Raw genomic sequence first — 15,492 nt, forward strand, 5'->3', positions numbered from 1 at the left:
GAGACTTATAGCACCTTAAGGGTTTGTGCCTACAATACGAGGCGAGAAACTTTAGAGGGAGGGAGGGAGGGAGGGAGGGAAGGAGTATCACAATTATATTAGAATGATTATCTATTTTCCTCTGCCTCCCACACAGAGATTATCTGGGTAATTGTTTATTGTCTGGTGTGTTATTAGCCACCTTTCCTTTGGCAATATAATGCCAAACACCACCTCCAAACTGAAACAGAGAGAAAGAGAGAGGGTGAGATGGAGAGAGAGAGAGAGAGTGAGTGAGAGTTTCTGTACGGGGAAAAGCAGGAGAAAGAGTGGGAGGGATGAGGGATGAGAAGAGAAAAGATGAAACATCAGGGAGGGAGAAAGGAGAGGGAGAGAAGCTAGTAAAAGTGGACGGAAAGAAGGAAGGAGTGAGGTAAAGAAAGGGAGAGGAAAAAAGAAGACAGAGAGAAGGAGTAGAGATTAAAGAAGCAGGTGAGTGAGAATCGCTAAGAGGTCAGAGAGGGGAAGGGGAAGGACGCAGACAGTGAGAGCTCAGTGTCGCCCCCTACCAGGCCGGTCCATGAATGTAATCCAATGTAATCTAATGTAATGGAGTGAATTAAAGCTCAGCGTCGCCCCCTACCAGGCCGGTCCAGGAATGTAATCTAATGTACTGTAATGTAATGGAGCTGGAGTGAGTGAAAGAGAGCTCAGCGTCGCCCCCTACCAGGCCGGTCCAGGAACTTGCACTGGCCCATATCGGCGATGTCCAGCCTTTTCAGCAGCAGGACCAGGTGGCTGAGGCTGGCTTCAGCCACATCCGGACAGCGGGTCTCCGACATGCCCCCCTCGTACAGGGCCTGGGGGTACAGCCGAAAACACAGCCCTGGGATGGGACAGAGAAGGGGGGGGAGATGTAATGATTTTTTTATTTTATTTTATTTTTTTAATATAAGATGTAATGATTTGGAGTCATGGCTGCAGTTTAAGTCAGGGTTCCTTTGGGGAAAAAAGAGTCTTAATCTCAACAGGACTCCCTGGTATAATACAGGTTAAATACATTTCTTTTTTGAATCTTTTGAGGGCTAAAGGCCCATCAGACTAACGTTTGACAATGAAGGCTGAATGTTTCCATGACTTAAGCAATCATCCCAGGATTATGCAATGTCCTTGGCACTATTATTAAAAATGAAAAAGAAAAAATGTTTGTTCGGAAAAGCTTCACATTAAGAACAAATTACTACCAAGTCAGCCAAAGATTTATACTAGCCTTTTTATTAATGTGAACATAACAGAACAAAAAAAAAACATTAAATTCAGAATAAATTATTATCCAGTTAGAAATAAGGCCACATGCAACATGTCCCATCAGCCCCTTCTACACTGCTCACAAGCTAAAGCAAGGTCCTGTTTAATAATCCTCATTTCTCCAGGGAGGAACAACGTCTCTTTAACTTAACATTTTAGCAACAAAAAAAACCATGATTCACAAAATGACACACATTCTTTAAAATAGATTTAAGCATTTATTTATAAAATGTTTTAAAAATGAAAACCCAACAACAATGCATGAAAATCGTAAGACTTTGAGCTTCATGGTTTTACAGGTATTTGGCGAACCCCTTAATTTTATTTTATGGCACATTTACTTTGTTAAATGTGTGCATGTCTGAATTTGGTATATTTTTTGCAATAAAAAGGAATCTCTAAACAGCATAATGTGTTGTATCCCAAAGAGCTGATCTGAAATCGGTGATGTCACAGTGAATAAAGTGGGAGGGGTCTGTTCCACCCACCTGGAGAGCTACTGTTCACCCTTTGCCTGCGCATATCTGCCTGGTCCCGGCTGATTGGCCGCAGCACCTGGGAGTCTGCTCTGATTTGTGGATTGTAGACCTGAGAAAGAGCAATGGTTTGTGGGTGGTGTAGTCTGTTACTGGGTTTGCTGAAATGGGAGCAATGCCTCATCCTGCCGACATTTCAGCATTCAATTATAACTTCAAATACAGTGAGTAGTCCGAACAACAAGTGTGCCTCTAAAAACACGCATTAAATGTCACAAGTGTGGCCAAAAGGAAAACACAATCATTCACACAGACAGACAGCCATGTAGCAGCCAAAAAAGAAAAAAACATAATAACCTTTCAGTGATTGCCTGTACCAAAGATACAGCATCAGAACTATAATAACATCATAACCTTTTGGTGATAACACAACAACTAAAAATCTAAGAAGTGTAATAACTTACTTGATGAAGTCCAAAGACAAACTCAAACAGTCAACACAGTCTCTCTCTCTCTCTCACACACACACACACTCACACTCAAACTCAAACTCCGCCCCCCCAAACACACACACACACTCACACTCACACTCACATACGCATACACACACACTCACACTCACACTCAAACTCCCACACTTACAGACACACTCACTCTCACTCACACACACACACTCTAACACACACACACACACACACACACACACCGCAAGCAGAACTCACAGTTTTCAGCTGCAGGCCGGTGTCGATGACGTAGCGGATGTTGTCGAGCGAGAAGGAGGCCTCCCCCAGGGTGTCGGTGAGGACGACCCGTCGCTTGGGGGTCCCCGGAACCCCCTGGGGCTCCTCTACGCCCTCGGGTCCCGTGTCATAGACACGCTGGGTGGCGCCCCCTAGCGCCGCGTACAGGGACAGCATCTTCAGCTCACCCAGCTGGGGACTGAGAGCCACAGCCTCCTTCTCCAGCAGAGCCCGACACTCACAGATCTCCTGAGGGGGGGAGAGAGGGAGAGAAAGAGGGAGGGAGGGAGAGAGAGAGCGAGAGTGGGGGGGGGAGCAGGGGAGGGGAGGTAAGGAGGGGGGCAGAGAGGGAGGGGGAGAGAGGGGGGGCAGAGGAGGAGAGAGGGGGTGAGAAAGAGGGGGAGGAAGGAGGGGGGCAGAGTGAGAGGGGGGAAGAACGAGAGAAAAATAAAGAGGAAGAGAGAGAGAGAGAGAGAATCTACTTTAGAATAGCATTATTATATTGCAATGCTAAAATATTTGCTTTGGCTGCGCTGTTATACCTCCAACAGACGTGTCACTGAATCACATTTGGATGTGAACACAAATATGGAAAGACGTTAGAGAGAGGTGGGGCGTGCGAAAAGAAGAGAAACCCCTTGGATCTGGCTACTGAAATTTTGCACACCTTTCGCCTGGAGGTAAGCAAACAAGTCTACCAGAAGCACTGAGCTCTAAGCGCGTGTCACAGTTACAGAGCTGAATAGCTCTGCGCTCTTCCTATTCCGTGCCATATGTTGCACGGGGGACATTTTGGTGAACCCTCTTCCAAGAAATCAGGAGAGAGAGAAAGAGAGAGAAAGAGCATTTCATAGCTCTGTTACGTTCTGTGTCCAGATAAATTTTTATTTCAGGACTGCATTGTGGTTGGATGGGGAAAGGGAAAGAGGGAGGGAAGGAGGAAGGGAAGGAGAGAGACAGGAAGGGTGGGAGAGAGGAAAGGATGGAGGGAGAGAGAGAGCAGAGGGGAACTGAAAGGACAGGTCTGTGTGCAAGAGTTTTCTACTGAAAGGCTGTGCTGCCACCTAGAGGCTGGCTACAGCACAGCACTCATAAACCGGATATGTGTGACTGTCCCTCGCTCGCCCCTTCTAGCTGGCTGGCAGGGCGTGTCTGTGATCTCTACACCCCTACCCCCACCTTTAATATGCTCTCTCCATCACATAATCTTCTCTCTCATTCTCTCTGCCTTTCTTTCAGCCCATCTCTCTCTCTCTCTGTCTCTACCAGTAAGAAGGAAGAAGCTCTTAAAAGGGACAGAGTTCTACACATCTTACCTTTCCACAACTCCACCCTCTATCACATAACCTACTGTCTTTCTCCCTGTGCTCCTCTCTCTCTCTCTCTCTCTCTCTCTCACACTTCTCTGTTGCGAGAATAAACATGTGACTGTGTCTTTTCTGTGTTTACTGTTCTATCCTTCTGTGCATTTACACAGAACACAAAGCAGGACTTAAGATTGCTGTTATGTAACACATTACATTAGCCACGAGAGAGAGAGCATGTATGTGTGCGCTTGTGTGTGTGTGCGTGTGTGAGTGTGTGTGTGTCTATGTGTCTGAGTGTGTGGGTGTGTGTGTGTGTGAGTGAGAGTGTGTGTGTTTATATGTGTTTGTGACTATGTGTGCTTGGGAGTGTCTGTGTGTGTGCGTGTGTGTATGTGTGTGTGTGTGTGTGTACATGTGTGTTTGTGTGTGTGTGTGTGTACGTGTGTGTGTCGCAGGACACCTGACACCCTGGTCTCACCCTGCAGGCAGTTCCTCACAATCAAAGAGAGGAGGCAGGAGAAAGAGAGGAGGAGAGAGGAGGAGAGAGGGAAGAGGAGAAGGGAAGAGGGAGGGGGAATGTGGGTCACACGCTCACAAGGAAGAGAGTGATTTTTAAAAAACAGGCTACGGGGAAGGAGGGACACTTGAGACAGGGAGGAGAAGAACTCTGTTATCCAGCTGGAAATGTGAGACTCAGAGAACATGGAGATCTGTGGGAGATAAAGAGAGAGAAAAGAAAAAGCCAGACAGACAGAGAGAGACATAGAGAGAGGCAGAGGGAGAGGAAGAGAGACAGAGGGAGATAAAGATAGAGATAGAAAGACAGAGGGAAAGAGAGAGAAAGAGAGAGGAAGGGAGCAGACAGGCTAAACTCCAGCAGAGGAAGGAGTATTCTGTAACACAGGAAGTGAGAGAGTGTAATGTCTCGGGCGGGGAAAGAGCAGGGAAAGTGAGTGAGGAGGAGAAACGGAGACAGACGAGGTTAGCGGGAAACGTTTTGGCAGGATTCCACACCTGTGCGCTGGAGAGGAACACCAGCACGGCCCCCTCCTCCCCCCTGCGGTGGAGGTCCAGGACCATGTGACAGGCGGCCGCCGCGGGGTCCCTGCCGACGGGCGGCTCGCGGTACAGCGTCTCCACGGCGACGGGGCGGTCGGGCGGGGCCAGGGCCAGGAGAGGCGTGTCCTCGCCCAGGTAGGCGGCCAGGCGGGGGCCCAGCGGGGGGGCGGTCAGCACCACCACCCGGAAGTCGGGGCGCTGGCGGCACACGTCCCGCAGCAGCCCCAGGAGGGCGTCCGTCGCCACGGTGCGCTCCTGCGCCTCGTCCACCACGACCACCCCGTACTGCCGTAGCAACGGGTCTGACATCATCTCCCCCAGCAGGAGAGAGTCCGTCATAAACCTGCGGGGGTGGGGGGTGGGGGGGGGGGGGGGTCAGCATGGAATACGGGGATGGAGGGGGTGGGGAGAGTGTGTGAAAGAAAGAAAAAAAGGGTGGAGGGAAGAGGCAAAAAGAGAGAGGGGGGAGAGAGAGAGAGAGAACAGGTCACATGATCGTAATGCACCCTGGTTCTGTCGCAGGTCATACAAGATCACCCCACTCACAGGCCAGGGAGACAGAAAAATCAGAACCCAACACGGCAGTGCAGTGTGACCTCCGAGCCAGTGGAGGGCGCCCTCACCTGAGCAGGGTGTCGGGGGTGCAGCCCTCGTCGTGGGGGACCCTGTAGCCCACCTCCAGGCCCAGGCTCAGGTCCATCTCATCGGCCACCCGGAGCGCCAGGCTGCCCGCGGCGGCTGCATACGGCTGGGAGCAACACACCAGCCCCTCAGTGAACTGCAGAGAGAGTGCGTACTCCACACACCACTGCGGCACCTGGGGGGGAGGGAAGGGGGAGGGGAAAGAGGGGGGTTTACACTGCTTGCCCGTGAGTGTGTGTGTACGTATAGTGTGTGAGTGTGTGTGTGTGTGTCTGTAGTGTGTATAGTGTGTGTGTGTGTCTGTAGTGTGTATAGAGTGTGTGCGTCTGTAGTGTGTATAGTGTGTGTGTGTGTCTGTAGTGTGTATAGTGTGTGTGTATGTATAGTGTGCGTATAGTGTGTGTGTGTATGTATAGTGTGTGTTGAGTGTGTGTGTGTATAGTGTGTGTGTGTGTGTGTGTCTGTAGTGTGTATAGTGTGTGTGTAGTGTGTGTGTGCGTCAGTAGTGTGTATAGTGTGTGTGTGTGTGTGTATGTATAGTGCGTGTATAGTGTGTGTTCTGTGTGAGCGTGTGTGTGTGTGTATAGTGTGTGTGCGTCTGTAGTGTGTATAGTGTGTGTGTGTATGTATAGTGTGTGTATAGTGTGTGTTCTGTGTGAGCGTGTGTGTGTGTGTATAGTGTGTGTTGTGTGTGTGCGTCTGTAGTGTGTATAGTGTGTGTGTGTATGTATAGTGTGTGTACAGTGTGTGTGTGTGTGTGTCTGTAGTGTGTACAGTGTGTGTATAGTGTGTGTGTGTGTGTCTGTAGTGTGTATAGCGTGTGTGTAGTGTGTGTGTGCGTCTTTAGTGTGTATAGTGTGTGTGCGTATGTATAGTGTGTGTGTGTATGTATAGTGTGTATAGTGTGTGTATGTGTATGTATAGTGTGTGTATAGTATGTGTGTGTATGTATAGTGTGTGTAAGTGTGTACAGTGTGTATGTATAGTGTGTGTACAGTGTGTGTGTGTGTATGTATAGTGTGTGTACAGTGTGTGTGTATAGTGTGTGTGTGTGTCTATAGTGTGTATAGTGTGTGTGTGTATGTATAGTGTGTGTATGTGTATGTATAGTGTGTGTATAGTATGTGTGTGTATGTATAGTGTGTGTAAGTGTGTAGTGTGTGTGTATAGTGTGTGTGTGTATGTATAGTGTGTACAGTGTGTGTGTATAGTGTGTGTGTCTGTAGTGTGTATAGTGTGTGTGTACAGTGTGTGTATAGTGTGTATAGTGTGTGTGCGTCTGTAGTGTGTATAGTGTGTGTGTATAGTGTGTATAGTGTGTGTGTCTGTAGTGTGTATAGTGTGTGTGTAGTGTGTGTGTGCGTCTGTAGTGTGTATAGTGTGTGTGTGTGTGTGTGTGTGTATAGTGTGTGTGCGTCTGCAGTGTGTATAGAGTGTGTGTACAGTGTGTGTATAGTGTGTGTGTGTATGTATAGTGTGTGTACAGTGTGTGTGTGTGTCTGTAGGGTGTATAGTGTGTCTGTAGTGTGCATAGTGTGTGTGAGTGTGTGTATAGTGTGTGTGTGCATGTATAGTGTGTGTACAGTGTGTGTGCGTCTGTAGTGTGTACAGTGTGTGTGCGTGTGTGAGTGTGTGTGAGTGTGTGTACAGTGTGTGTGTGAGAGTGTGTGTACAGTGTGTGTGTATGTCTGTAGGGTGTATAGTGTGTGTAAGTGTGTACAGTGTGTGTGTCTGTAGTGTGTATAGTGTGTGTTATGTGTGAGTGTATGTGTGCGTCTGTAGTGTGTATTATGTGTGAGTGTGTGTGTATGTATAGTGTGTGTTATGTGTGAGTGTGTGTAAGTGTGTATAGTGTGTGTGCAGGTGCAGGTACCTGTGTGCTCTTCCCCGCTCCGCTCTCAGCGCTCAGCACCACCAGGCTGTGGGTCTGTAGTGTGTACAGTGTGTGTGTGTGTATAGTGTGTGTAAGTGTGTACAGTGTGTGTATAGTGTGTATAGTGTGTGTGTATAGTGTGTGTATAGTGTATGTATAGTGTGTGTATAGTGTGTATAGTGTATGTATAGTGTGTATAGTGTGTGTGTATAGGTACAGGTACCTGTGTGCTCTTCCCCGCTCCGCTCTCAGCGCTCAGCACCACCAGGCTGTGGGTCTCCAGCAGCTCCAGCAGGCCGTACTTGACGCTCCACACGGGCAGCTGCCGGCGCTGCTCCAGCAGGCTGTAGTACCGGGACGAGAAGGGCAGCCCGTCGTAGGGGTTCACCTCCAGGTCCCCCAAATCCCCTTCGTCCCCCTCGCCCTCCTCGTCCAGCTCCCCCGAGAGCAGGGAGCCCACCGACAGGGAGTCCAGGGCCAGGGCCGGCTGGGCGGACGACATCATCTCTTTGGCAAGGGATGGGGGGGGGGGGGGGGGGCAGGGGGGAAGGGAGGGGCGGGGCTAATTACCTGAGTAATTCAAGATTACCTGAGGAGAGAGAGAATAAGGAGAAGATGGCGGTTAGGAAAAAAAGAAAGGGAAACTGAGACAGGCAATAAGAATGAAAATGAAAGACAGAGGAGGAGGAGTTTGTACGGGCTCTTGTACGAGTGAATAAAAGCGATGTTTTTTTAAAAGACTTAACGGGGACTAGAACACATCTGTACAGCCATTCCTACTGTTCATAGCCCTGTCTAACTGTCAATAACTGTCAATCATTGTTTGAAGGCTGGCCACTGACAGAGAGAGAGAGGGATGTCTTCTACTCTACAGCTGGAGCCAGGCTGACTTGCTGGGTCCCAGTTGTGAGGGTTGTCGTTTATTTGACCGATTGAGATGGTGAGGAAACGCCAGTCAGCTCCAAAGCGGTTGGGAAGGTGGAAATGTTAGTCAATGTCCCACACTGTGCGGGTATCATGGCATCGAGTCAGGAAAAGAGAATATTTGTTTCCAAATCACCTCACATATTTTTTTGTTTGTGTGTAAACAATGGGCATTCGATATTTCACCCAGTTAGCACATTTTGGAGGCTAAAAACTACAATGGTTTTTGTTTGACCTTTGCCATCATAAGAGCCCCAACTTTCCCGTGATTTGTGTGGCCTCTGGATTTCCAAAATGCATAGGAGGTTAGGACCCCCCCAAGCCTGTTCTGCCTCCGCACATGTCGCAAAATAAGGAACTGTTGCCACCAGAACACTGGCACTGTAAAATAGTTTATAGAAATAGAACCGTGAGTTTCAACACTTTCAAACAGCATATTGTGCGACCAGATGGACTGAAAATTTCACCGTAAAAAATGGAATAAATGCAAATAAACGTGACTTAAGGGGTTAAACAAAAATCCTTGTCCTCTACCGCAGTGTTGGGCATTCCGTTCCAAAACGGAGAGAAAAAAAGGGGGGAGAAAAAAATGGGGGAAATCATTGAGGAGCATATGAATACAGTGAAATTATCCCTCCAGCCTGTGAGTCTATGACGATGTACATCTCTGGTTTTAACCAGAATGACCCAGAACAGCAGGCCGGGGGTTTAAACGAAGAGCCTTTCTGAGCCAGGCCGGGGTCCGCACGGGTTCGAGAGCGCGTAACGGTCCTGCTGAAAGGGGCAGGAGACGAGCGCACGCCGCCCTGTGGACAGCATGCGCGGGTGTGCGGGGGCGTGGAGAGCATGCGCGGGTGCATGCGCGGGTGCATGCGCGGGTGCATGCGTGGGTGTGTGGGGGCGTGGAGAGCATGCGCGGGTGCATGCGCGGGTGCATGCGCGGGTGCATGCGCGGGTGCATGCGTGGGTGTGCGGGGGCGTGGAGAGCATGCGCGGGTGTGTGGAGAGTATGCGCGGGTGTGGAGAGCATGCGCACGCAGACACGCATGCAGACGCAGGGCCCTGCAGCTGCGTCGCTGCGCTATGCCACGCAGGCCTGGAATGCATGGATTCCCCCCGCAGGCACGCAGACAGAGAAACAAACTGCACCTCTCTCTCGCTCTGTCTCTCACTCTCTTTCTCTCAGCATGCTTCTGTCTCTTTCTCTTTCTCTCTCTGTCTCTCTCTCTAAATAAATGTAATATAATGTCTCTCTGTCTCTCTCTCTCTATCTCTCTCTGTCTCTCTCCAGCGCTTACTCTTTTCTCTCTGTCTCTCTATCTCTCTCTTTCTCTCTCTCCTGCTCTATCTCTCTGTCTCAGCCTCTGTCTCTCTCTCATTCTTTATAGGCCTGCTTCGCTTTCTCTTTGCCTCTATCTCTGCCTCCCTCCTTCTCTCTCTCTCTCTCTCTCTCGCATGCACACACACACACACACACAGAAGATTAACTTCCTGAACACATGGAACAGACAGCTGGCTATGTGAACGCTCGCTCCACCGAGCTTCACGCCCAGGTCAGGCTAAACAACCGTCCCGAACGGGAACAGCCCTGAATGACAACAGTCCCTAAACTGGAGATCACCTCGTACTCACGCAAGGAGGGAGCAACGCTGCACCCACTTCAAAACCCACACGAGCCGCGTCCAGTCAGGTCCACTCTCACAGGCAGGTCCACTCTCACAGTTAGGAACACTCTCACAGGCAGGTCCACTCTCACAGGCAGGTCCACTCTCACAGTTAGGAACACTCTCACAGGCAGGTCCACTCTCACAGTTAGGAACACTCTCACAGGCAGGTCCACTCTCACAGGCAGGTCCACTCTCACAGTTAGGAACACTCTCACAGTCAGGTCCACTCTCACAGTTAGGAACACTCTCACAGTCAGGTCCACTCTCACAGGCAGGTCCACTCTCACAGGCAGGTCCACTCTCACAGTTAGGAACACTCTCACAGGCAGGTCCACTCTCACAGTTAGGAACACTCTCACAGGCAGGTCCACTCTCACAGGCAGGTCCACTCTCACAGTTAGGAACACTCTCACAGGCAGGTCCACTCTCACAGACAGGTCCACTCTCACAGTCAGGTCCACTCTCACAGTCAGGAACACTCTCACAGGCAGGTCCACTCTCACAGTCAGGTCCACTCTCACAGCCAGGTCCACTCTCACAGGCAGGTCCACTCTCACAGTCAGGAACACTCTCACAGTCAGGTCCACTCTCACAGTCAGGAACACTCTCACAGGCAGGTCCACTCTCACAGGCAGGTCCACTCTCACAGTCAGGTCCACTCTCACAGTCAGGAACACTCTCACAGGCAGGTCCACTCTCACAGTCAGGTCCACTCTCACAGCCAGGTCCACTCTCACAGGCAGGTCCACTCTCACAGTCAGGAACACTCTCACAGTCAGGTCCACTCTCACAGTCAGGAACACTCTCACAGGCAGGTCCACTCTCACAGGCAGGTCCACTCTCACAGTCAGGAACACTCTCACAGTCAGGTCCACTCTCACAGTCAGGAACACTCTCACAGTCAGGTCCACTCTCACAGTCAGGAACACTCTCACAGTCAGGAACACTCTCACAGTCAGGTCCACTCTCACAGTCAGGTCCACTCTCACAGTCAGGAACACTCCCACAGTCAGGTCCACTCTCACAGTCAGGTCCACTCTCACAGGCAGGGACACCGCGTAACCCAAACGGCAGCCATTTGCATTGATACAGCCCATACTGATATACAGGGAGAGTCTGTATGCCGAGTAGACTATCTCCCAGCAGACTGTCTTTACATTACACTACTGGCATATAGCAGAGGCTCTTATGCTCTTATGCATGTAGCATAGCATCAATTTATGCATACAATACATCATACATATGGATACATACTGAAGCAGTTCAGGCTAAGTTCAGGAACCTTGCTCAAGGGTACAACAGCAGTGTCCTACCATTCTGTTGGTTTCACAGTCCAGGCCTGTTCTGGTGAGTCAGACAGTCCTTTGTGGCTGCTACACAGGAGTTCATACAGCGTCTGTTGGACGAAATTTGCTGAGCATTCTCGTGTTGTGCTGTTTTGTACTCCGATACAAGTTAGATGAAGCTTTTAATGTCGGAGTGTAATGAATGGTGTATAACTCCTGGTAAACAAACAGGGCTGAGGGCTAAATTTCATTAACATTTTCTACAGCAGCATGAACGACCAGACAGGATACTGATCTATATCTGGAATGCTCAGCCACGTGTGGTAAAGTGGACTTTCCACCACAGATTTCCCCACATCCACTCATCTTACACTGATGATCATACTGACTTTCACACCCCATATTTTCCTCGTCTGTTTTGTAAATTTAGGCCATTATAAATACACTACACGGACGCCATTGTTCTAGAATGGGAGGAGAATGGGTTGGTTGGATGCAATTTCCTGACCTCTGCCAGGCCAGTATTACACTCCAAGAGGCCAAGACCAAAATAGGAGCCCAAAATATGGCCCTGCTGTTTCCCCATTGGAGAGCCTTCAGGCTGCAACCAATTGATCCAAAATGGCTGCCTGCTATGAAGTAAATGGGAGTCTATTTTATTTTATAAAAGGTTTTGCCTTTCACCTGTTTTACTGGCCCACGCTGGGGGGCTAATCCCCCGTTGTATCTGGAGCTGGCGAACATACTGTACGTTGGGCCCAGGTATATTTCACGTGGAAACACTCGTTAGTCTCACATACAGCTCAAGGCGGACTTGACCCAGGAGCATCTTCGGCTGAGCTTATCCTGTAAAGGCGACGCCCACATAAACTAATAAACCAAGCCATCAAAATGCCTTGGGTCAAACTCGGCAAATAATTCCTCGTCAAACATTTGCTTGCTTCTCATAGACATGTGGTTTTAGCCTTTGATAGCTACGCTAGCATAAGCAGGAGCCTCTTTTTTTAAATCCGTGAAGAGGACAACCAGCAGAACTGGTGCCGTTGGTCTGACAATTGAAAATGAATTCCGGAGGCTTGTGCCTTTGTCGTTCCTGTTTCAGAGGGTCCACAACAAAGGAACGGTGCAGAACAATGCAGACTCGCACAGCTACCTGTGGATCCAGCATGCAGCAATACGACTGTGGCAGGATGAGCTTATCTGTGATGTACGACTAAAACCATGCAAAGTAACCATGATCCACTCTGACACTCCGGCAATTTAATTTTTTAAACAAAAACACTTTCATCTGCTTTACCGGCCCACGCTGGGGGGCTAATCTCCGGCTGTACCTGGAGCTGGCGAACATACTGTACGTCGGGCACAGGTAAATTTCACGTGGACACACCTGTTCGCCTCAGGTGTAGCAAAGTGAGTGTTAAGACAGAGCAGCGGCGACATGACTTCAGTGTTCAGCCGTGGTGACGCGCGGAGATGGGAGAGGGGTAAGTAAACTGCGACAGCACAGAGCAAGTGAGGAGGGTCCGGGCAGTGATCCTGGGCGAGGAGGCGGGATTCGAGACAGAGTGCCTGAGAAACCTGGGTAAAGAGAGGCCTACCAGTCTCTCCATGACAATCGTTTAAGCACCATAACTTCACTGAATATAGACAGATTCAACAGTCCCTTTCACTGAGGTTAGGGATTGCAAATATATATTTGCACACACGCATCACATGGTCACGCAGGCAAACACACATATACTCGGTCTCTCTCTCTCTCTCTCTCTCTCCCTCTCTCTCCTCACACACACACACACACAGCATTTATTTGCTCACATATTGCATAATTCAGGGGTGCTGCCAGGGCAGTACACTTTTTATGCCACTCTCATCAGGAAGTTCTCTGAAATGTAAGACCATGTTAATTAAATACAAAGTTTACTAGCATGAGAATGCATTTCGGACTGAATATCACCTTTGTAACACTGAGTAGAGGCCGGTGGTCACATCTGTCAGATACGTGACAAGGCTGACTCATGCTTAGCGATCACTCCAAACCACGACTAGACGAAGATTATAATCTTCTTCTTTTTTTAAAATTCAAATCACTTAAGTAAATTTGGAACTGCCAATAAAACGTTATGCTCAAGAGGACTTTGAACCCCTGTAGATTATAGGCCAATTCCATCACGTTCTATTTCTCAACACCATTGGTTAGCTAATTTATGCCAAAGCAAGTCCTTTACTGTCATAATGTAGGCTAAGGAAAGATTTCTAGTCGTTTATATTATTATTACTGTCGCGGCTGTGGTTGATGCAGCATCATTCGCTTTCTGGTCGATGTTAATGAGTCAAAACGTTGAGCTCCATCGGGGTCCAATCGCCTGTTATACCACGCTCACCCGAAACCTGACTCACCTCACAAAGTTGCGCGAGACACAAGACTACACCGCAGCCAGGACAGGACGGCACAGAGCATGACGTAATATAGGGACCGCGCCGGAGTGTCACTGCGCGTCGCACCACAGGGTAATTCACCCCGGCCAGTTTGTTAGGGCACAGAATTTGGCTGGGCGCACACGTAACCGCGCACACAAAGAACGGACAGAGCCCCGAGCAAAGTGAAGGGTAGAGAAAGAGGATAAATGCAGTACGAAAGTGGTCGGGGAGTGGGGGAGGGTGAAAGGGATTAAGGGTGAGAATGTGGAGGATTATTATTTTTTCGCCCGTTTATAGCCTAGTAGCTACAGTAGGGTAGGCTATCTCTTAGGGGAGGAGTCAGCACGCAACAACAAAGAAAGGCACTTCAGCATCAAACATCAAAACAGCATAGCCTACATTTAGAAAACAAAATACAATAAGAATTAGCATCATAAAGTGGCCTCGTTTGGGAATTGTATCAATAAAGCACAAGATATTCGCTGACATCTATGTGAAACATAGCCTATTTGACGTTGTACATTACCACTGTGAGCGATGAACGTATGCCTACATCATTGCTCTTAAGACCCCTTGCCAGTGAACAACTGCGAGTGACAGTACTGAGAAATTAGTCACCAATTACTAAACAATAAGGACTCGTTCCGACATCGCCCTCTTGTTTGTTATCTTTATTTTATTGGCCCATCACCAGTCGAGTGTCCGCGCCGAGCAAACATCAGCTAGGCTACGTGTCAGCTGACAGTCACGATGAGGGTAGAAGCAAGATCGAATTAACTCGCCGAAAAACAAATAACTAAACAACGACGAGTACACACGAAACCTGTCGTGTCCCCTTACCTGTGACACATTACGCCACCGCGACGACCCCCTAAAGTCTGTCGACGAGTGCGGAACAACCCGCTGTCAAAGTCTGGCCGGGGTTGAACGCAGGCTGCGGGTATAATTAGCAGAAACTCTCACTCCGACCGCCCGAAACCGACTGGCAGTCACACCGCCGTGTCCCAGTTGTACTCCACGGCGTACCGATCTCTCTTCTCGCTCAGTCTCCCGTGACCGCCGGCTTATCGGTGACTTTTGACTTCGGGAAAACACTTGCTGGCTGATCGCAGTCCGACTACAGAACAGCGGCCATCTTTGCTGGGGCTCACCGTGCGCAGGTGTGGTTCGACCGACAGAGGGAGGGAGGAGCCGGCTGGTTGAACAGAGTCGGCGGGCAGACCTCCGCCGGTGCCTCTGTGCTCACCGGGAAGTGAAAACCGGGAAGCTTCCTTGAAGCAGTATTTACATTTCATTGTTCATAAAAGTCTACACGCGGCAGACGTCTGTTGTTTATTCAAACCTTTTCTCTCAACGTTTTAAGACGGCCAAACAGCCTATACTGGCTATCAGCGAATGCAGGCCTACACCATGTAGCACTTCCCAAGGCAAAAACATGTTAATATTGAGCTATTCGATCAGGCTCCTCCAATAATTTTCATGCGCTGTTAGAGAAACGTGAATTTATATATGATAGGATGGCGGACTTGTCAGCATCTTTTTATAACATTGTAGGCTATTCAGCTTAATTAGCGTAATATAACTGACAGCACTTAATAAACAAACTTAGTAAAGACTGGTCATACAATCCTAAACTGTTTACACTCAAATTATATATTGTATCATATTTCCTGTGTTAGGCTTACAGATAGCCAAGTCATTGAGAAATATAGAATATCCAGTGCCCTTTACTCTCAATATTCCGGGTATACCAAAAGTGACATATCTCATCGAGTCAAAGACCTACCAAAGACTACACATTTTTAAAACACAC

At 48.9% G+C, this 15,492-nt stretch overlaps 1 protein-coding gene across 1 annotated transcript in view; it reads right to left on the reverse strand.

Moving 5' to 3' along the window:
• The window catches only part of dqx1 (DEAQ box RNA-dependent ATPase 1), a 12,951-nt gene extending 5,034 nt beyond the window's left edge, over positions 1-7,917 (reverse strand). The window contains exons 1-6 of the mRNA XM_035392290.1: positions 7,608-7,917; positions 5,493-5,686; positions 4,825-5,212; positions 2,486-2,752; positions 1,776-1,875; positions 707-865 (exon numbers count right to left, since the gene is read on the reverse strand). Of these exons, the coding sequence (XP_035248181.1) occupies positions 707-865; positions 1,776-1,875; positions 2,486-2,752; positions 4,825-5,212; positions 5,493-5,686; positions 7,608-7,889 (1,390 nt within the window). The 5' untranslated portion in view covers positions 7,890-7,917. The remainder of the gene's footprint in view (positions 1-706; positions 866-1,775; positions 1,876-2,485; positions 2,753-4,824; positions 5,213-5,492; positions 5,687-7,607) is intronic.
• Positions 7,918-15,492: the final 7,575 nt, after the last annotated feature.

The sequence above is a fragment of the Anguilla anguilla genome, chromosome 14, assembly GCF_013347855.1.
Source record: "Anguilla anguilla isolate fAngAng1 chromosome 14, fAngAng1.pri, whole genome shotgun sequence".
In the NCBI taxonomy this organism is placed as follows: Eukaryota; Metazoa; Chordata; class Actinopteri; order Anguilliformes; family Anguillidae; genus Anguilla; species Anguilla anguilla.